This window comes from Plasmodium coatneyi, chromosome 13 (genome assembly GCF_001680005.1).
Source record: "Plasmodium coatneyi strain Hackeri chromosome 13, complete sequence".
NCBI classification, from domain to species: Eukaryota; Apicomplexa; class Aconoidasida; order Haemosporida; family Plasmodiidae; genus Plasmodium; species Plasmodium coatneyi.
Genome location: NC_033568.1, coordinates 118,277 through 141,853, shown reverse-complemented (window position 1 = coordinate 141,853; position 23,577 = coordinate 118,277). Strand labels below are relative to the sequence as shown.

Here is a 23,577-nt window from a genome sequence, read left to right as displayed (position 1 = left end):
AAATCCTACACATACACCCCTAAAATGTGAAATCCTGCACAAACACACCCTAAAATGCGAAATCCTACACATACACCCGTTAAATGCGAAATCCTACACATACACACACCCTAAAATGCGAAATACTACACATACACACCCTTAAATGCGAAACCTTATACCACTGAAACCGTAACCCTAAATAAGAAATCCCACACACACACTCCCTAAAATGCGAAATCCTACAAACACACTCCCTAAAATGGGAAATCCTATACACATACACCACTTAAATTGCGAAATCCTACACACACACCTTTAAAATGCGAAATCCTACAAACACACTCCCTAAAATGGGAAATCCTATACACATACACCACTTAAATTGCGAAATCCTACACACACACCTTTAAAATGCGAAATCTTATAAACATTCCTCAGTGCGAAATTCTACCCCCCTGAATGCGGAATCCAATACACTGAAACGCGGGACTTAAGCGCGGAATCCTAAACCCTTTTTTTTTTCTTTTTTTTTTTTCCTTTTCCTTTTCTTCTAATATTATTTTTTTTTTCTGTTTCTTTTCTTCCTTTACTTTCTTTTTTTTTCTCTAATATTAATTTTTTTCTTTGTCTTACCTTCCAAAGGAGATAACTCATGATAGAAATACCAATCATGGCAGGAGCAAGAGGGAAATAAGGAAGGAAAGGATCGATTCCTTTCTTGTCAGTAAGTCGGGCAGCCTTGGGTGTTGCTAAACTGGACCCTCCCCCTCCTCTACCCGCAGAATCAGAAGGAGCAGGAACAGGTTCAGGCTCAGGTTGAACAGGTTGGGGCGGGGTATTTGTTCCTGTGCCTGTAGAAGGAGGATTAGTAGGAAGTTGTACTTTATTCCTGAACTACATTAATAGTACGTGGCACACTACATGAGGCCCCAACAGGACCAATGGCTCCTGTGATCGCCCTCATCAAGATCAATCACAGCAATATTGGGTCGTGATAAAAGTTCTGCTGATTGTGGCAGAATATCATCAGCATCAGAGAAGTTGAGACATGTCTCCGCTACAGCAGCATCAATATTTGCATTAGCATCACCATCCACCTAACAATCCACCTACCACGAACGACGACCCTAACAACCTTCCTACCACACTGCTCTTTAGTAAGTTTACTTTTTAGGAAGATGTTGTAACCTTACCTGGGTCCTCTGTTTGCTCAGTACCGTCTCCCGACGTTGGTTCCTCTTTAGATGCTTCTTGTTCTTCGATTTCTTCAACTTCGTCTTCTTCCTCCTCCACGTCTACTCCACTTTCTTCTTCATCTTCCTCCTCTTCTTCCCCAGGAGGATCTTCTTCTGAGGGGAGGTCTTCTTCTTCGTCTTCTTCCTCTTCTTCTCCCTGTACTTCTGCCTCCTTTTCTTCCTTTACACCTTCCTTCTTTACTTCTTCCTTCACTTCATCCATAACTTTCTGAAGGATTTTTTTCATTTTGTTCAGGTTGTCATGACCATTCGTTATTTGATCATGCTCTTCCGTATCCTTGCGTGTATGGTCTGGAACTTCGGAGGTTTTGTGCCCGAACCTTCCTTTACCCTCTCTGCACCATCCTTTTTCTTTAGTTGTTTCTTTCATCATAGTATGCAACTCACTTGTTTCAAATATGTAATACGGGTCACCTGGGGTTTTTGTCTGTCCCGTATAAGGAAGGTTAAGTGCATCCTCATAAGTACATTTCACATAGTTCTCACCTGGATTCATGTCCGTCCTTACTACTTTTACAGCTTCAAGGGCACGTTCAATAACTGCCTTTGGAGCACAGAACAAGTCCATATACCACATCCATACTTTTAATAAATCACATACAGGAATATTTTTTACTTTTTTCTCACACGGTGTTTTTTCTCTTTGGTTTTTATATTTCTTTGGAACGGCTGTCGTCAATATTATATTCTTTACCATGATTTCACAGAACTTACCGTACTTTCCCCTATCCCAATTATCAGTGGATACATCATCTTCACTGTGTTCACACAAAGCTGAAAGGACCCCGAGTTCCTCATACTGTTTCTCGTCATCGCTAGACACATCGTTCGAAAATAGTTTGAACCATTCCCTAATAGTGGCTGTAAGGAAGGGGTGTTAGGGTGGTGGTAGTTGGAAGGAAGTAGTCTAAGGACGAGGTAGGAAAGGAGGGGTCTAAGGAAGGAAAGGAAGGAAGGATGATGAAGGAATGCATGGGTATTCGTTCCTTCCCTTCACCTTCTCCTTCCCGGTTTCCCATTCGCCGTTCCCCTTATCGGGTTTTTTCTTTGTATAACCTGATCCAAGAGTGGAGGTGGATGAGAGGTTGGAAGATGGGTATATGTCTTCCAGTGCTTCTTTTATTTTTTCGTCGCTATCGAATTTCTGTTTTAATTTCTCTCCCACTCGGTCGTTATTCACTGTACATTTTGAATAGTCCCACTGTTTGCACTTGAAACAGCCTGAATCACCCTTGCATACAGAGTTCTTAATTTCTTCGCTGACACTGAATGCTTGTGTTATTCCCTTATCTATGCTTATCTTCTGGGTACAAGAATTAGCCTTTTTTTCCAATTTTTTAATGAACTCATTCAATATGATACATGCCGCAGTGGCCTTGAAGGTTCTGTTGTTCGTCCTGCTTGGCTCTGTTTCTGTTTCTTGTTTTTTAATTCCATATATATACCTTAATCCTGCAGTGATGAGCATACACGCGTTACTATCTGCTTCTGTCCATGTGCGGTCTTGTCCATTAGGGTTTTTACAATGGGATTCCATACTTTCTTTATTTTTTGATATGTATTCAGAGAGTGGCTGGATCCTATCCTCGATTTCCTTCCACACTTGGTCCTGTCAATAAGAAGAAAGATGGAACATGTATATATATTTAATACCTACACGGAACGTTCACTCATTCTTTGTTTCAATAATATACATTTCATTATGTCTATTTGTGCTGCCTCTACTTGTAATAAATGGTAACAGTCCTTACCCAGTCTTTTCGTGGATTTTGTTTGTCCGTATGCCAGTTCTCTATTACTTCCTTTAAGCGTGTCTGTAAAGTATTGTCTTTACAAGTAACTTGTGTAAGAAAAGGGGGAACAAAAGTGGAAGTAGCAATAAATAGTACTAAGGTAATGGAAGAATGGTAAAACGGTAGTACATTGGAAGAGGAACCTCAACCACCATCCTTCCACCTAACAACCTACCACCACCATCACCCTTACAACCCACCTACCACCTAACAACCTTTCTTCCACCAACCACCCTAACAACCCACGTATCACCCCTAAAACAATCTTCCTTCCACCAACCACCTCTAACCAACCTTCCTTCACCAACCACCCCTAACAACCTTCCTTCCACCATACCACCTAACACAACCTTCCTTCCAGCCCTAATATCGCCTTCCACCCTACCACCTAACAACCCTTCCTTCTGCCAACCACCTAACAACCCACCTAACAACCTTCCTTCCACCAACCACCCACCTAGCACCACCCTTTATGGTAGTGGTGGTGGTGATGGAGGGTTGTTTTATGGGTGGTTGAGGTCCATCCTTCCAATGAATACGAAAAGTACACCATCTTTACCTTGCCTATAGGAAGGACGGGAAAAAAGAAAAAAAAAATGTATTTGATCTCTCTCACACTCTCTCTTTTTTTTTTTTTTTCCGTACAACTACTTTTTAAAGCATATATATATATATATATATATATATATATATATATATATATGAACATATATATGTATATATACACACACATATATATATACACATGTATATAAGTAATCGTAATCGTAACTATACCCTTCATTTCCTTCATGTGTTACACTCATTCCGGTGGGTCCGAGTTTTATTACACTGAATCCCCTCCGACGTCGAGGAGCTCTTTTATTTTCATTGTTTGGTTCAGCTTCTGCACTACGTGGAGGACGTCCACCACGTGCACCAGGTTCCCCCGGTTCCTCCTCTACCTTTGTATAGTCTTGTTCAAATTCACTCGTCTTCTGTGGAGCCATTTTTACCATTTTTCATCTCACCACCACTATTTATTCAATGAATGGAATCGTTACTTACTAAATGGAAAATAGTATTTCACTAAGTATCTACATGTGTGAACACAGAGAATGTACGAATACATTCATTCTTCTTTCTTGCTTAAACCTTCCTTCTTTACACCTTAAACCTTCTCTTCCTTACACCTTAAAACTTCCTTTTTTTTCACCTTAAACCTTCCTTCTCTTTACACCTTAAAACTTCCTTCTTCCTTACACCTTAAAAACTTCCTTCTTTTTCTATTCCTTAAATCTCCCTTCTTTACACTTTTTCTATAACTTTCTTTTTCTCTTTAAATCTCGCTTCCTTACATCATTTCTTCTTTTATTTCTTAAACCTTCTTTTTCTTTTTCCTTAACCTTCTTTTTCTTAGCTAAACTTCTTTTTTTTTTTTCCTTCTTTTTTTTTTATACACCCTTCGGGTGTATCCCTCCCTAAAGGAAGCGATCTTCAATCCATGAATCACCTAACAACCTTTCTTCCACCCCAAGCAACTAACACAATCTTTCTTCCATCCTACCACCACCTAACACCACCTACCTTCTACACTAACACAATCATTCTAACACCCCTAAAATCCTTAACTCTAATACCCTTACACCCTACCTCTACATCCTTACACCCCTTCATTCTAGCACCTTCGAACCATATAACACCCCTTCCTTCCACCCCTAACACACAAATCTGGACCCCCTTGCACACCTTCCTCTCTTCCTTCAATTTTTTTTTTTTTTTTTTTTTTCTTCCTTAAAGGAAATGGTCTTCCTTTCACCCCTGACACTCCTCCTTAGGTGCACCCCCTTGCACACTTCCCCTAACGACATTCCTACCTTCAACCCTAAGAATGCACCTACCACCCCTAAGTGCATCTCTGTGCACACTTCCCCTGAACATACTACCATAGATGCACTTTCGTGCATACTTCCTTCAACACCTTCCCTCTAAGTGCACCCCTCTCTACACTTCCCACCCTTTAATTTTTTTTTTTTTTCCTTCTTTTTTTTTTTTTTTACTTTTTTTTTTTCTTTTAAAAAAAGAGTAAGCAACCTCCCCTCCAACCTAAGTGCACCATACTGCACACTTCCCCTTGGCATACTTCCTTCAATTTTTTTTTTTTTCTTCCTTAATCGAAGTAATCATCGTTCCATCCCTTAACAACCTTCCTCCCAACCTCTCCTAAGAACTTTGCCTTCCTTCCTACCACCCCTAAAACATTCATTCTGACACCCTACCATCTAACAGCAATCCTTCCACCTACCACACTACCACCACCATAACAACCCAACTAACAACCTTCCTTCCACCCTACCACCACCCAAACAACCGTCCTTCCACCTGCCACATAACACCACTAACAACCCTCCCTTCCACCCCTAACAATGATCCTTTCTTCCCCAAAACAACGGTTTGTAACGGTTCGGTATGGTTCGTTACGATTTGGTACGTTTGCTGTTACGCTTTGGTATGATTCTTTAAGCGTTCCAATTTGTACCTAATTTTACGCTGAAAAGTATACATACCATAAGAGCAACAATGGCAAAACCACAAAGAGACCACGAGTATGGTGGTGGTGTAGCACCCATAGAAAGTGCAACAATTAAACCAACACAACACAAAGCTAAAAAATACAACACGGAAAGTGTCAATACGAGAGGTGATGACAAGAACGGTGACAGGAATGCTCCCCCTTTTCTTGTCCATAATCTTCTTTTTATAGCATACAATAGTTTATTAAAAAATCCCCTAGGTCGAATGTTCATGTTTTGGAATACCCCTGGGGGATGGAATGCCCCTATTCTTCTTTCATTTTTTTGTGCTTTATTTATTCTATATGATGTTGTTGAATAATCATCATAATGATATTCATCACTTCGCTCCTCAAAGAGGCTGTCCATGGAAGAACTGTTTCCGCTGCTACTGCTACTGTTGTTTGTTGATAGGGAAGTAACACTTTCCATGGAATTGCTGTCCATAGAGGAGCATGTACTGTCCAAAGAGCGTTTTATTGAACCGCAATGGCGGCGATTCTTACAAAAGGGGTGATAGGAAGCACCATCATTATCCATTTTGGGGCGTTCATTTTTAACATTATTACCACTTCTTGTTGCATGCAATCGGTGAAATAATTTTTTATCGTTCTCATCAAAGGAAGCGTCTATTCTTTCCTTCTGTAAAAGGACGTCGTCATCGTTGTTGTTGTTTGATGTACCATCATCATCACTCCACTTGGATTTTAGTGTTATTACAACAGATTTTTGTGTTAGTGATGTTTTTACACCTCCACCAAAGGTGGTACTTCTTTCATTCCCCTGATCGGCTTCCACACCGGAACTTCCTTTTTTTGATGTGCTTAATGCACAGACCTAAAAAACGAAAAGAGAAAGAAAGTGAAGGGTTCTTACGGGTGGTAGGTGGAAGGAAGGTCGTGTTAGGGGTGGTAGTGTGGAAGGAAGGGTTGTTATGGTGGTGGAAAATTTTTTTTTTTTCTTCCTTTTCTTTTTATATTTTTAATAAGGACAATAGAAGTTAGTTATAATAAATGTATGTGCGAATTCCAAGAATGTAGTTCTTATAATCTTACGTAGTGGTGGTGCTTAGGATATTTCCAGAGGTAGAGTATCAAACAAAAAATTAGGACTTTAGCAGGGAATGGTGCCATTTTGCTTGCTTCTTTTATTTTTTCTTCTTTTTTTTATTTGTTTGCTTCTTTTTTTTTTCTTTTTTGAGTGTGTGTACAAATATATATTTTTAAAGGAAGGAAGTAATTAAAATGTACATAATAGTAATTAATGCCAAAGTTATGTGATAATTTGAAATAAAAACGATATGGCTCTTAGTTCTATTCTATACAATTTATCAATTAACATCCTTAATAATCATATTCCCTTTATGAGGAAAAAAGAAATAACACCCCTAACAACCTTTTTTCCACCCACACACCCCTTTCAAATTATATATGTCGCACCCTTCCTAACATTGTAGTAGGTGCGAATTATCTGCACATTTTTAGCAGTGAAATTTTTATACATGTATACACTAAAAAATTACTACCCGTTTTTTTTTTTTTTTTTTCTTTTGGGGGGGAGATAATGTTAAAAAAAAAAAAAGAAAAGGAGAGAAAAAAACAATTTATTATTACTGAACAATCACATAAACAGAAGGGAAGAGGGGAGGATGTACTGTCAAGCATATACTATAAGGATGCATATATTTCTCCCTTGTATGCATAATTAATGCAAATATCCTTTGTATTATTACGTACGCTTTTTTTCATTTCATATAAATTTACCCTCTTCACAGTATATTTATGAATATACACATTCAGGAAAGGGGAAGGGAAAGGAAGGATGCAACGTAACTCCTTATACATATATATATAAGAACTGCACATAGGCATGTAGATGAACTGTATAAAATATATATATATGCATTAAAAAAAAATTAGGAGGAGTACTTTTTTTTTTCTTTTGGGCTTAATTCTTTATATATTTTTTTACCTTAATTATATATATGTACATATGTAATGTACATAGGTAATGATTTTGATGTACACATTTGTGTATGTGGTATATTACTATTGTTCAAGGAATTAAGGAATATATATATTATTATTATTGAAGAAACAAGAAGTGAAAATTCCACATTCACATTCACAACCATAAAAGATGCAGAGAAAGAATTTTAGCATATAACAATTCCCCCATACTGGATGTACTTATATGAACAACAATACAATTTCTTAACATATAAAATTCATATAACATATATACAACAACGAAAAACAACATGCCAGAACCATCAAAGGTTGGTTTGTTGTTCTCTTCTTCTATTTTACTCCTTAAAATTGGATAAATATAAGTATGTGGTGCACATATAATACACTTCATGCGCGATATAGGGGGAATGTACGGTTGTACATATATTTCTTTTAAATTACATTTTTGTAGGCGCCCGAGTTGGATAAACTACCTTCCAAGACCGATTACTATGATAAGTTTGATGAGAATAATGGGTACGAAAATTGTCCTAATAAAATCGAACCCACAGGGGAGGTAGGACAGTTGAGGAGTAAATTAAATGATTATAGCAGACTTAAGGATCAAGAGGGGCCTATCACAAAGGCCTATTGTTACGCATGCAAGAAGAAACAGGAGTGGACATCGCCATCGCAGTCCGATGATGATAAAAATACACCCTGTGAATTCTTTTATCATTGGTTGGGAGATAAATATGGGAAGGATTTAGGTGATAAAAAATTGTCGAAACTTTTGGATGAAATTTACCAAGGGCTGAACGGAATTACTTATAAGGAGAAATGTAGAACCAAATTCAGCGATGCTAAGGAAACACTTGTTAGCCACATGAAAACAATATTCGATTATTACTACGACCATGTGAAAATAAACAAGTGGTTAATGAAGAATGGGCTCAACTGTGAAGACGAGTTGTCCAATTACCTCAACGGAATTGCTTCAGCATGTATTATCATGAGGAAGAATTGCCCAAATAAGGAAGAAAAGGATAGTAATTCATATTGTAAAGACTTCCATACTAAGTATGGGGTACATTGTGATTTAGCGGAAGCGTTAAATTTGTATTGTACAGAAGCAGCTACCCTAAAGGATGATACGCAATATTCCTCCGTTAATCAGAAATTAGAGGCCGAACGGGAGCGCGTATTACAACTGGAGGAGAAAACACAGGCAGCACTCACTAAAGCACAAACAGCAGCCACCAAAGAAAAAGACGAAGCCGTAAGTCAAGCTGTTCGTTCCGCCACCACCACCTCTTCCATCTCTTCTATCTTTGGCACCTTAGCAGCGACGGCTTTTCCCTTCCTATTATACAAAGTAAGCATCCAAAAATTTTAAAAATAAAAAAATTGAATCATTTAACAACCCACCTTCCCTTAGGAAGTATGGTCCTTCCACCCCTAAAATCCTTCGTTCCTTCCATACTGAACAACCTTCTTTCCCTTCAGTATAAACCATGGTCTTCTTGGTTTGGTAACCACACTTCTGGAAATGGAGGAAGAAGCAACACAAGAAAGAGAAGATCAACAATCCAACGGGACCTCGATACACTCACAGAAAACAGCTCAACATACGCTTCAACGGACGACAGCACAACAATAGGTCCAACAGAACATTCCACCACACAACGTTCTCCTGCTGCGCACAGAAGACAGGCGATCAGAGAAAGGGAAAGAGGAGGAAATAATAGTACGAGCGGTTACCGGAATAATATAGGTTATGGGAACATGTAACACAATTGTACGTAACACATTGGAATGTTGAATGCGTGTGTGCCCGCTTCCCCGTAGAGGGGGGACGCATAAATAACACAGTGAACACAATTTATATGCAGTGCAGGAAAAAAAAAGAGACATTTTTCCTTCTTTTTTCTTCCTTTTCATTCTTTCTTTCCTTAGTTTCCTTCTTTCCTTCGTTTTTATTCCTCCTTTTTCCTCCTTATTCCTTCTTTTCCTTCTTATTCCTTCTTATTCCTTCTTTCCTTCATATTCCTTCTTACCTTCATATTCCTTCTTTCTTTCCTTTTCTTCCTTCCTTTTTTCCTTATTAGTTCTCTCTTCCTTCCTTATTCGTTCTTTCCTTAGATCCCATTCCTACATTTCTTCCTTAGACACATTTTTTTCCTTCCTTGCACTTCCCTTTCCTTCCACTTCTACTTGACAAATTAGCAAGGATTATTCTATACATGCACATATCCCCCATTCCATTATTCTGTAATATGTAATTATATACTTCCCCAGGGACAGTTCCTACATTGTAGAGCTGAATGGAGCAGAAATTTTATGAGTTACTCAAATGGAAAACTGGGGAACGCATGGTCATTGAAATCTGGGATGTTAAATTTATTTAATTCATATTTCGAGTAAATAAGTGGGGAGAAAGTATGTAATATGCGCCCCCTTCTTCCTATGTGTTTTCTCAATCTGTTTTATTTCATGATGTGTTCCTTAATAATCCAACAGAGAACATTACCAAAAGCGTATGTTATAAATATATATATACAGTCATAAAAAAATGTTGAACCTTTGGAACACGTTTCACACTATTATGAAATGAGAGAAGAAGGAAAAGTAAAAAAAAGAAGGAAAAAAAAAAAAAGAAAGGTGTTCACCCGTGTGAAATATAGAGTATTTTATTGTATTTGAAGGAAAAAAGGAAAAAAAAGAAACGTGTTCACCCTGTGAAATAATAGAGTATTTTGTGTATTTGTAAAAAAAAAAAAAAAAAAAAAAAAAAAGGAAAGAAAGAATAAGAAGAAATGAGGAAGGAAGGAAAGAGAAGAAGGTAAACAGATAGCTCAAATGACCGAATGCACATATATACATATATATATATTATATGAATGAGTTATATATAGTAATAATTGTCAAAATTGAAAGAAGGAAAAAAAAAATAGTATTACTGTACAATCATAATAACGGAGAAGGAGAATCGTTTAATGTAAAAAAAATAGGATTACGAAGATGTGTTCATTCTTTTTTTTTTTTTTTTTTTATATATATATATGTAATTTCTTTGTATTATGTTCTTCCCATGTATTCCATAAAAATGTACACGCTCTCCATTTACTAAATGTGAATAAATATGCACATATAAAAAGGCGAATAATCTAGAACTCCAAAAAATGTACCTCCCGAAAAATATTGTTCCGAAAGGAGGGAAAAAAAATTTTGTACAAAAAAAATTTTTATACAAAAAAATTTTCTATACAAAAAGAATTTTTATACAAAAAGAATTTTTATACAAAAAGAAAAATTTTTGTGCAAAAAAATTTCTATGCAAAAAATATCTATGCAAAGAAAATTTGTACATGCACATGTAGAACACATTCTACATATATATATATGTGTACATAGGTACCATAAGGACATAAGCACATATTCTAACATGAACTTATTACTTACATACAAAAATGTACATATGTGAACGAAATGGAGCCTGACGATGCAATATTAACGGTTCGTTCACACCCCAACTCCCCCATTCTTTCCTTTCTTCTATTATTCAGTGTGAATAATTGTATACTAAACATACAGTACTTTATGTACAGTGTTGTACATTGGATGACGAACATATATATACACATACATCTATTTTGTTCCCTATATTTTTTTGTAGGAGAATGATTTGAAGAATTTGCCTTCATATACAGATTTCTATAGTAAGTTCAATACAAGCCAGGATGAATGTAATGGTCAAGAGGAAGTGGAAAAAATAGGGGAAGGCTTAGGGGACTTTCCAGAAATTAAGGATGATATTAATAAGATTAAAAAAGGATGGTGCTACGTATACAAAATGGGAGGGGACACAGTTGAAAGAAAGAAATGGTGTGATGCCCTTTATTATTGGATAGGGGAAATATTATCCAATAAATTGAAAAATTTCGAGTTCGGTACAGCTATGAATGCGTGTAGGAATAGAATGAAGGTTAATGTAGCTAAACACAAGTGTGAGTTCATATATTCCTATAACGACAAGGAAGTATTCCAGGCGCTGAAGAAATTATACGACTATAAAAAAGACGAAGGTACTATAAAACAACAATTAGAAACGGAAGGAGTAAAGAAAAAGTGCTATCAAGCGTACCATACATATTTGGACAATATAAAAAAGGCCTATGTGAAAGTGAAGGAAAAGTGCACAAACAACTGGAATAAAGAGTGGTATAACGAGTTCAAGGAATTATTTCAGAATTACGACACTCAAAATGAATTACAATTGGATTGTATATTAACAGAGCAAGGAGAAACAAAAATACACACAGCGGACTCCGCTGTCGAAGGAACTGGTACTGCTTCCATTGCAGTTCCTTCTGCATTGGTCGCCACAGTAGGATTACCAACAATTGCTGCATTCTTTTTGTACAAAGTAATAACTACAATTACGAACAATTACAACAATTATAATAGAGCTATATATATATATACACATATATGTCCATACATATATATGTACGTATATATGTATACGTATACACATAAATATATATGTATATATGTAATACACCTTTCCCCACCTCCTTCCCATTTACATTACTTTCCTTTTATTTTTAGTATTATATTCTCCCTGATTGGTTACGTAGTCATTTTAAAGGAAGCGGCAGAGGTAGAGGGAAAAGATCCGCCATCAGACGTAACTTCGACACATTAACAAATAACACTTCCACCGAGTTGTCAACAATTGGTTCCACAATTGGTGGCTCCACAACAATAGCAGATTCGACAACAGATGAAGCATCTACCATATATAATGGGAAATCTTCCCAAAAAGGAGCAAATAATAATAATAATAGAAGTGAACAACAACGTCCAGAACATAGCCAACAAAGACAAAGACGACAGAGGCAAAGGCCACAGAAGCAGACGTCAAGAAATATTAGTTATGGGAGAATGTAACATGTAACATCCTTAATAAAAGTTACCATGTACATACACCACACACACACATTTTCTGTCATGGCTTCTCCTGTTCTTTGTTTGTTTTTGTTTCCTTCTTTTTTTATTTTGTTTTTGCTCTTGCTCTTCTTTTTTTTTTTTTTTTTCTTTAATTTAATAAAATTCTAAAATTGTGACAATATTTTTCCTTCATATATATACATATTTCATTAAATTCTAAAATTGTGAGAATATTTTTCTTTTATATATATGTACATATTGCATTATATAAATACTTCTTTCTTTTTGCATAAAATGTGTATATGGAATTGTTTGTGAAGTTGCTCTGTGGGCGCATATATGGGATTAGTTATTATTATGTTATTAGTGTGTGTGTGTACATATATATTTTAAAATGAAGAAAGAATTTACTATTAGAATGTACAAAAATAATATATTATAGATGATGCCATAATACAGAATAAAGGAACAAAAAAAAAATTGATTTAACTATATGTTATGTTATTGTTTCCACACAATAAAAAATTAAGTTAAAGTGGCGGTCAATAATCATACTTTTCTAAAAGAGAGGAAAAAAAGAAAAGAATGTGAGCACTTTTTTCTCTCTCATTATATATGTGTCGCCCCCAGCTCCGCCCTCTCTTCTTCTTCTTCTAGCGGTGTGAAATGAAAGGATTTTATACCTTCTAAAAAATACAATTATATATGTTTGCGCATTAAAAAATTATAAATACAGTTTTAGCATTTCAAATGTTATGCATATGTGCATGTGTTTGCATATTTGCACTTCAAAAAAAATTTTTTGTTCTTGTATTGTTTCTATTTTGTTTCTTTCATAAGTCTTCAGATACAAGAGTGAATATAAATCAGTTAAAAAAAAAAAAAAATCGCTTTTTTCTCCCTTCCATTCCCTTCCTTCTTCCATGTTTCATGTATCATGTGCATGGTTACCTTATCTCCAATAAATTTGAGGTATTTCAATAAATATGAATAATGAATGTACGCATATTTAGGGAAGAGGAGGGGTAGAAATGTGTTCTATGCACATATATAAAGTGTACAATATATGTACGTTAACAATATTTTAATAACAACCACCCCCCCTTTTAAATAATAACATCAATTTGAGCATGCAAAACAAATGAAAAAAAACAAAAAAAGTGCACAACCTGCGATGAAAAAATTTTTCTCCCACTCAAAAATTTTCCTTCCTCCTGCGCAGAAAGGAAATTCCTGTACATATTCTTTCTTCTGCATAAATTCTTGCATGAATTTTTATGCATGAATACATATTGAATACATATGAATGCATATGAATATATAAACATGGGAAGTATAACATACAATTCTATAATGTACATTCACCATATAAATAACAAAAGGAAATATTCACACATAAATCATGACACCCGATGATGTAATACTGTGAATTAGTTCATTATGTATGATATGAACATATACATACATACATCGTGTATATGTGTATGTTTAATTTTATGCACACAATTTAATTAATTAAAAAAAAAAGGGAAAAAAGGTCATATACATACACATATGAATGTACATATGAATGTACATATGAAAGTACATATGTGCATTCGTATTAATTACATTTATAGGTGCAAGGAATAGGGACACCTGTTCTATATTCAGGTTGGATCTATGATATGTTGAATGAAGGGGGATCCCAGCTCTCGGGTGGCGGCAAATTGGCCAATTCATCATTGAAGGAATTAGGTGAATATTCTAAGTTTAAATTATGGCTGGACACAATACATCGCGCATGGAACCTTGTATCTAAAATGAAGGGGGAGCAATCACTGTCCGTTAATACTACTATCTGCGATTATTTCTATTATTGGTTGGGGTACGTGTTATTTGACGAATGTGGATTAAGTTCAATTTCGGATGTTATAAATAAAATATACCAGGAATTGAAGGCTATTCCTGGTGAAAATAAATGTGATCCCTTAAACAATCATAATAGCAAAGAAGGTTTTAATAAAAGTAAAACAAAATTCAACCTTAAGCAGGACTATGAACCAAAAGGAGATCAATTACAAAAGTATTATAAATCTTGCGATACTTATTACCAAACTACAGTCCGAACAACTCCCCCTAAAATTCCTTCTGCCTCTCAAGTGAAGGAACAATGTCCTAGGTGGTTGGTCAAAGGTGATAGTGGTGGTGATCCCAACGTTAGTGCATATTGTTCCAAATTCAAGACTACCTATGAAGCATATTGCAAACAGCATTCAACGGAAGCAGGATGTGCAATAGTCAATGGAGTGGGAACTAAGGAAGATGGAGCTGAAACTGCAACATTATCCGTGTCCACCGGATCGGGAACGGCCTCTCCTATTGTCTCTTCCATAGTAGGAATAGGGGCATTACCACTAATCCTTTTTTCTTTATACAAAGTAAGTGCAATTACCATTAAAATTATAATTACAACAGTTATAATTATAAGTACATAATTATAATTATAATTACCACCACCAAAATAATAATTACCACCACCCAAACCACTATGTACTTGAAATATGTCTACATACATATACATATGTATATATGTACCTATATATCTATATACATACATATATATGGACATATATATATATATATATGTAGACATATTTCCATCCATCCTTCCTTCATTCATTCAGTACAATCTTTTACCTTCTTGGATAAATGATTCCTTTAGAAAGAATAAAGCAGGAGGAAGAAGCAGCAACAGAAAAAAAAGATCTACCAGAAGCACCTTCGATGCATCCACAGAAGACGACGACACCTTAACAACAGACACCTCAACAACATTATATTCAACAGCGGACACTTCAACCACAAACTTGTTCACAACAACAGACAATTCTACCATTTCTAATGGTAGGCTAATTCCATCTAACAGAAGAAGAGGAAGAACAAATATGGCACCAAATAGGCGAAATAATATTGGTTATAGTCGTATATAAGATACCATTCCATGAACCATTCCATGAAACATTCCATGCACCATTAAATGCAGCATTAAATGAAGCATTAAATGCACCATTAAATGTAACACCACTAAATGTAGCACCATTAAATGTAATGTACCATTAAATGTGTAATGTCATGCCCTTCCTACTTCCTTCATACTCCATTCAAATTATAAGTAGTTTATGCAATGTGTTAACTTCCCTTTTCCCGTTTCCCCTTTTCTTTCCTTTCCTCTTTTTATCAATTCGTTTTTCACATTTTAACTGACGTATTTGTAGTTCCACAGAGGAAAGGATAAGTAAAAGAAAAAAAATTGCTTGCCTCTTCACAAAAAAAAAACATTTATATATTTTAAAAGAAAAGGAAGAAAAAGTAGAAAAAAAAATTCATAAACATAAATACTTGTAAGGAAAAAAAAAATAAATAAGCATGTAGGACCTTGCGCAATAAAAATTTACCAACATGTCAAAATGAAGTGGAAAATTATGTACAAGCACTCTCAGTTAAGTAAAAATAATTCACCAATATATTAGTAAAGTGAAAGAACAAAAAAAAAAAAAAAATTTCTTTTCCTTTTTTTTTTTAAGTACATTTTTTTTACTTGCTTTCACTTCACTTATATATTGACTTTACACACAAAAAAACTTGAATACACTTCCATACAATACAAAAAAGAGGAACATAAAAAAAAAAGTAAAATTAAGGGAACCTGAATATATATGCAAAAATGTAATATGTACTGAAAGAAGGGAAAAGGTGCGTAGCTCAGGTAATGTAGTATATATTTCTTACATAAATGAGTTATTTGTAAACATACTCACATCAAGCGAATAGATAGGAGAATGGAAAAAAAAAATGAGAAGAATTATTATTACTGTTAGAATGGTAATAAACAGAAGTAAAGGAAGGAGAAGGGCCGTGCACTGCAAAAAAAATATTGTAATAGGAATATATATAAAATATTTCCTACAATACATATAATAAAAACAATTTCCCATATTCTATCACTCCCATATATTCCATAAATGCGCATTATCCAGTGGACCCGGATGGATATACACCCCCCGTGGGGAAATACTCTTTATGTATGAAGTGCATTGCATAAGTTATCATATTTTGAAAACACTTCCAATAATAATAAAATATGGATAAAGAATAGCGCATGGTAAATATTATCCTGAAGAAAATTCCACACTTCATATATATATATATATACACGATAAATAGGAAGAATGAATAATAGTGTAGTATCCTAAATAATCATACGGAGTAGTACATTTAAAATATATGAATGAATAATAAACGAAAAATTTTGATTCTTTGCCCTTTTTTTCCCATTTTTCCGAAATGTTCATACATATCTCTTTTGCATGAATGAATGAATAATTTCTGAACATGAATTTATTACATATACAACACATATAAAAGAATAACAGCAGTAATAATAGAAGTAACTAGTAAAGGGACTACTCTTCTTTATTCACGGTGAGGATATACATACATACATACTATGCGCATGGTATTTCCCCTATATTATAGTAAATGGAGAAGTACGTATATACATTATCTCAGTTATATGCACAAAGTGCAAAAGTTTTGATTAGTTCACCTTTGAATAATATGAGTAAAAGTCATGGCGGAAGAAGGAAGACTTTATTGCAGTCAAGTGAAGGAAGTTTTAGGTGGATACAAGGTTATGGTGGAAGCATCACTGTCGGACGAACAATATGATAAAAGTTTCCTGGATGATGTTTTAGGTGTTTGGTGTTGTGTATCCGGCATAACTAAGCCCGAATTTTCGGACGACGAACGTTGTGATCTTCTATATTACTTAATGGGAAGCATACTATATGAAAAATTGGACGATAAAAGTTCATTTGGAACACTTATGAGTGGATTACCAAAAATATTAAATACATTATTCCACACGGGGGAATATAAAATAGAAGAGAATAAAACAGGAGAAAAGTTATTCGCTCTAATGGAGCAACTCGGAAGTTATTCCTTAGGAAGTGAAGGGTCATGGAACGGGCATGATGATTCAGCTAAGGTCAATTGTGAAAGATATGCTACTTATTTACAGAAAATTGCCATAGCATATGAGAAGGTACAACAACAATGTAACGCCACACAGAATGAAGGGGAATGTGATGAAATTAAGAAGGGGTATAGAACATATACTCCTCAACAATTGTACGAGGCAATGTATAAAGTAGCAGCGGCACTACCGAGACCTGTACCGCAGCCAGGGGCAGGACTAGGAACACATCAACCGGTATAATAATAAATAATAGCAATAATAAATAATGAATAATAATAAATAATGATGATTATAATAACTTCACCCTCACTTCCTTCCCCACCAAAAGGGAAGAGGAGGGGAAGGGAGGAAGGAACCATCCTTCCAATCTACCACCCCCCTCTTCACATCCCCAATTTCCATTACCTTTCCATTACTTATTTATAGAAAACGTGTAGGCAACAATTACCTTCCTATGAAATGCACGATGAATTAAGTAATGCAATGGAGAAGAGTGAATGTGGAACGAGCACAGATACAGTGAAAACGGCACTAGAAGGTATATTGACGAAATATAGCAGTTTCGGGAACTATGAGGAACAGGCTATGCAAGCCTACTGCCTTGCATCAAAAATGGAGAAACCACAGCGGGAGGCATCGCCCAGTGGTAAGGATTATTGCACCTCCTTATATTATTGGATAGGTTATGAGGTATTCCGCACTATGACCGAACCTAACAATTTTTCCACCGCCATGAAGGAAGTCTACACAGAATTAAAAAAACTGAAAGGGCTAGGAACTGATACCTCATGTGATGTTTTATATGATGGAGGGAAGGAAAACATCCCTTGGAACATTTTCATCAATATGAAAGCATTATACGAATATACGCAGGACTACGCCACTATACAAGTGGACCTTCCAAAAATTCTAACTCCTGGTGAAAGTTCCACCGTTAACTGCAATAAGGAAGAATATTACAGTTACCTTACTACTGCAGCTGATGCATACAATCAAATGAAGCAACATTGTGAAGGTGGAAGTGGAAGTGGTACACATTCTGACAAAGCATGGTGTACTGAATTCAATAGATGGTTCCACCAGCAGAGGAAAGATGTTTCTCCTAGCAGCAACCCCATTTTATCACCATCACAATTAAAGTGCAAATTAAAACATACATCAGATTGTACTAATATCACCATCCCCGCCGCTGTCTCTTCTGGATTAGCTGCAGTAGGATTATCAACAATTGCTACTTTCCTCCTTTATAAAGTAAGTAATTAACATAATTATAATAGATCTATATATATATACATATACGTATATGTGTCTACGTACATATACATATATGTACATTTATTTATATATATACATACATATGCATATATATATAGGTATATATGTGTGGACATGTGGACATATATATATGGTATGCATTTCCACTCCCCCCTACCTCCTTCACAATTTTCAGTATAACCTTTTACCTTCCTGGATAAGAAACACCTTCTTTGGAGGAAGCAGTAACAACAGAATGAACAATGGAAGAAGAAGAAATAAAAGAGCCACCATCCAACGGAACTTTAACGACACATCTACAGAAACTTCATCTACAGATATGTCGACAATATATTCAACAATAGGTGATTCATCAACAACAGATTTCATAACAGAAGATTCTTCTACCATATATAATGGTGAACAACGATCACCACACAGAGGAAGGGTAAATATTAATGACAGAAAAGGAAAGGAACTACGACGTCCACAACGAAGCCAACAAAGACACAGGAATAGGCAACAGAAGTCAAGAAATATAAGTTATCAACGTATTTAATGTAGCATTAAATGAATGGATGCCCCCCAGTGAAGTACATGAATGATCACATAGTTTATACAGAACAAAGGGACAGAAGGACACACATTTTTTTTTTTTTTTTTTTTTTTTTTTCTCTTTCTCTCCCTTTTTTTTTTTTCTATATTCATTCTTGCATTTTCTCTTATTTTTTTTTTTCTATGAATTATTTTTCTTTAAAAAAAAGAAAAAAAAAGAAAAAAAAAGAAAGAAAAAAAAAGAAAAAAAAAGAAAAAAAAAAAAGGAAAAAAAAAAAAAAGAAAAAAAAAAAAGAAAGAAAAAAGGAATTTGTAACAGAAAAAAAAAAAACAAATATATTAATAAACATATATTTTGGATCATCTTACTGGGAAAGGAAGTTGATCAAACCAAGTCAAAATAAAGTGAGAAAAGGGTTTTCTCCCACTCAAAAAGGGAAGAGGAAAGGAGGGGAAAAGAAGTAAAAAGAACATATTACGTTCCCCCTCTATATATGTGCATATACATAATAGTTATAAATAAAAGTATGAATGAAAATATACTGTTCATAATAATAAGGTTTCTAATACAATAACCTAATTTTGAGCATGCCAAAAAAATGAACATTATTTTTTGTATACGCCATCACAAAGAAGGAATAAATATTACACTCCTTCTATAAACATAACAGTTAAGGGGATGGAAGGAAAGGGAAGGAAACGGTACGAATGATCATTATATAATATAATGCTTCTAATAAAATATTTGAGCATAAATTAGAAAATGTGCACAAGCACAAAAATTTTTTTTCCCTGCTGAAATATCTGTTCAAAAGGAAGAAAAAAAAAAAAAATTTTGCACCCTCCCATCCTACTGTTATCTTAATTATATATATGTGCAACATACGTAATAAATTTTCGATACATATATATATGCAATATAATATCGTTGTTTTAAAAATTTAAACAACACATATATACTACTGCTGAAGAAGGAAGAAAAGAAAATTCCGCCTATCCATTCCCCATTAAATATATATGCATAGAGTGACTTTGATATATATATATGTACATATAGAATGTGTTTCTGTTACTATTCGAAAAAATTAGAAGTGTAATATGTGTACGTATGGTTTTCACACACACATAATAAAAAGTGCAAAAATTTCACACATTTACCATCATCATGAAACAAGCACAGAAAATTTTTTGGCATACACTTCCCTTCCCCCTTCATATTGAATGTATGAATAAACAGAAAATTTCAATATATAACTTCATTATACACATACATAAACTATAACAATGTCAGAAACGGTAAGGAACAACACTGAAGGAATAAGTGTGGGGGAAAGGAAGGAAGGGTTGGTCCTTCTTCCTTCCTTCCACCACTCGTGGTCCTTCGTTCCTTGTTCCATTCATAATGAATATATATACATACCTCATATATGTGCCTAGATATACCTATATACATACATATATATATACATATATATATCATATATATATACCTATATATACATATATGTATGTATATATTTTCCTTCATTAATTCTATTTATAGGGGGACAAATTGGAAGGTTTAAACTCATATTTATTGTACTATAGAAAATTCAATGATGGAAGAGGCAAATGTGACAGGTACGGGAGCGTAGAGGACATGAAGATTAAAGTAGGGAGATATCAGGGTATGGATAATTATATGGATAAAATTGTAAAGGCGTCCTGTTATGTATCAGAAATGAATGAAACAGACTCGTTTTATACAGTACGCTGCAACTTCTTGTATTATTGGTTAGGTGATATATTATTTAACATATTAAATTATGGTAGTGCATTTCAAAAGGATATGGGAAATATTTACGACGACCTGAAGAAGCTTAAAGTACCACATAAGTGTGAAAATCTATACCCTACTATCGACGGAGAAACCTTCAATCAAAGAAAAGCATTATTCGAATTCTTGTATGACTATGGTGCCATAGAAACTCTGTTAAAATATAGTGGGTCTGAGGGTGTTAATAAATGTGGCAATTACTTGCAGGACGTAAATACAGCATATGAAAAAGTGGAAACACATTGTAGGACACCACCTAATAATGGTGATGATTATTGTAAAAATTATTGGAAAAATCATGGGGATGACATCAAGCAAAAACTATCAGATTTGAAAAATGAATTAGAATCTGCACAAGAAAGAACGGAGCAAGAGAAACAATCAACACAATCCAAATTAGACGAGGCTGTACGTTCTGCCACCACCACCTCCTCCATCTCTTCTATAATTGGCACCTTAGCAACCATAGGTACCCCTTTCCTATTATACAAAGTAAGCACCTAAAAAATTTCAAAATTTTAAAAAATTAAAAAATAAAAAAAATTGAAATATTTAACAACCTTCCTTCCTTATTTCCAACCCTAACACCACCTTCCTTCCACCTAACACCCTAGCACCCTAACAACCTTGCCTTCCACCAACCACCAACCACCACCCTAACAACCCACCTACCACCAACCACCACCCTAACAACCCAACTATCACCCACCTATCACCCAACTATCACCCACCTATCACCCAACTATCACCCACCTATCACCCAACTATCACCCACCTATCACCCACCTATCACCCACCTATCACCCACCTATCACCCACTTCACAACCTTCCTTCTTTCCACCACTAACAACCTTTCTTCTAACACACCTAACAACGTTCCTTCCCTTTAGTATAAGCCATGGTCTTCTTGGTTGGGTAACAATTCCAATGGAAGCAGCAATAGAAGGATGAGAAGATCAGCAGGGCCTGTCTTTGACACACTGACGGAAGCTTCAACAGAAAACGATTCCATATTGGGCTCGGCAGAAGAAAGTTCAATGGATAATTCCATAGTACGTTCTCCTGCTGCATACACAAGACCATCTACAAGACAGTCTACCAGACCGTCCACCAGTGGCGGAAGAACAGGAACAGGAGTAAATAATGGACCACGTCACCCAAGAAATATAGGTTATCAAAACATGTAACACACATTAGAATGTAACACCTGAAGGATGGAAGGGGAAGGATTTTTCCTTCCTCCTCCCTTCGGATGGAGGAAGGAACATGAATAACCACGCACAAAATACATATAATGTAAGAAGCAAAAATGACCGTTCTTCCATTCTTTCCTTTTGTCCTTCTTTCCTTCTTTCCTTCTTTCCTTCTTATTCCTTCTTTCCTTCTTATTCCTTCTTTCCTTCTTATTCCTTCTTTCCTTCTTATTCCTTCTTTCCTTCTTATTCCTTCTTTACTTCTTATTCCTTATTCCTTCTCATTCCTTCTTTCCTTCACACTCTTTCACTCATTTTCTTCTTCCTCCTTAGGCCCTTCCTTTCCTTCCTTAGACCCCTTCCTTCCTCCTCCTTAGACCCCTTCCTTCCTCCTCCTTAGACCCCTTCCTTCCTCCTCCTTAGACCCCTTCCTTTTTTTTCCTTCCTGCTTAGACACCTTTCCTTAGACCCTTTGTTTTCCTTCCTTTGAGCATTTCCTTCCTCGTATTTGTTCGTTCCTTCCACTTCCTGATCCACTTCCCTTTCCTTCCAGTTCTACTTGCACTTCACAAATTAGCAAGGATTATTCTGTACATACACTTACCCCCCATTCCATTCTTCTGTAGTATGGATTTATATACTTCCCCAGGGACAGTTGCTTTATTATAGAATGGAATGGAACGGAACAGAGGTGTCCTCTGTGCAGTTTGAATGGAAAAATGGGGAACGTATGATAATTGAAATCTGGGACGTTAAATTTATTTAATTCATATTTCAAGTAAATAAGTAGAGAACCTAATGTAATATGCGCCCCCATCTTCCTATGCGTGTACTCAATCTGTTTATATTTCATGATGTGTTCCTTCATAATCCAACAGAGAACTTTCCCAAAGGCGTATGTTATAAATATATGTGTATATATATATATATATATTTTTCTGTACATGTTGAAATAATATATATATACAGTCATAAAAAAATGTTGAACCTTTGGAACAACTTTCATACTATTATGAAATAAGAGAAGAAGGAAAAGTAAAAAAAAAGATGAAAAAAAAAAAAGAGAAGGAAGGAGAAAAAGTTAATAAAAGAAAAAGGGAGATCAACTGATCTGTGCAGTGTAATGTGCATTGGGATGTGGATTTAGGATGTGAGAAGATGAGGAGTGTGAATAGGAGGAAGTAAGGTTAACTCAGATGAAAAAAATTTTACATTCTGTATACAGGTGAATTATAGTGCATATACATGAGCAA

The 23,577-nt window shown here is 35.2% G+C and overlaps 1 protein-coding gene across 1 annotated transcript; it reads right to left on the bottom strand.

Annotated features, from left to right (window-relative positions):
* Window positions 1-1,152: 1,152 nt before the first annotated feature.
* PCOAH_00047880 (SICA antigen) lies at window positions 1,153-4,029 on the bottom strand (the record flags this gene model as incomplete). The annotated part of the gene is made up of 4 exons (XM_020061571.1): window positions 1,153-2,099; window positions 2,295-2,847; window positions 2,990-3,078; window positions 3,777-4,029. 4 exons carry the CDS (start codon window positions 4,027-4,029, stop codon window positions 1,153-1,155), a joined length of 1,842 nt encoding a protein of 613 aa, XP_019917367.1.
* Window positions 4,030-23,577: the final 19,548 nt, after the last annotated feature.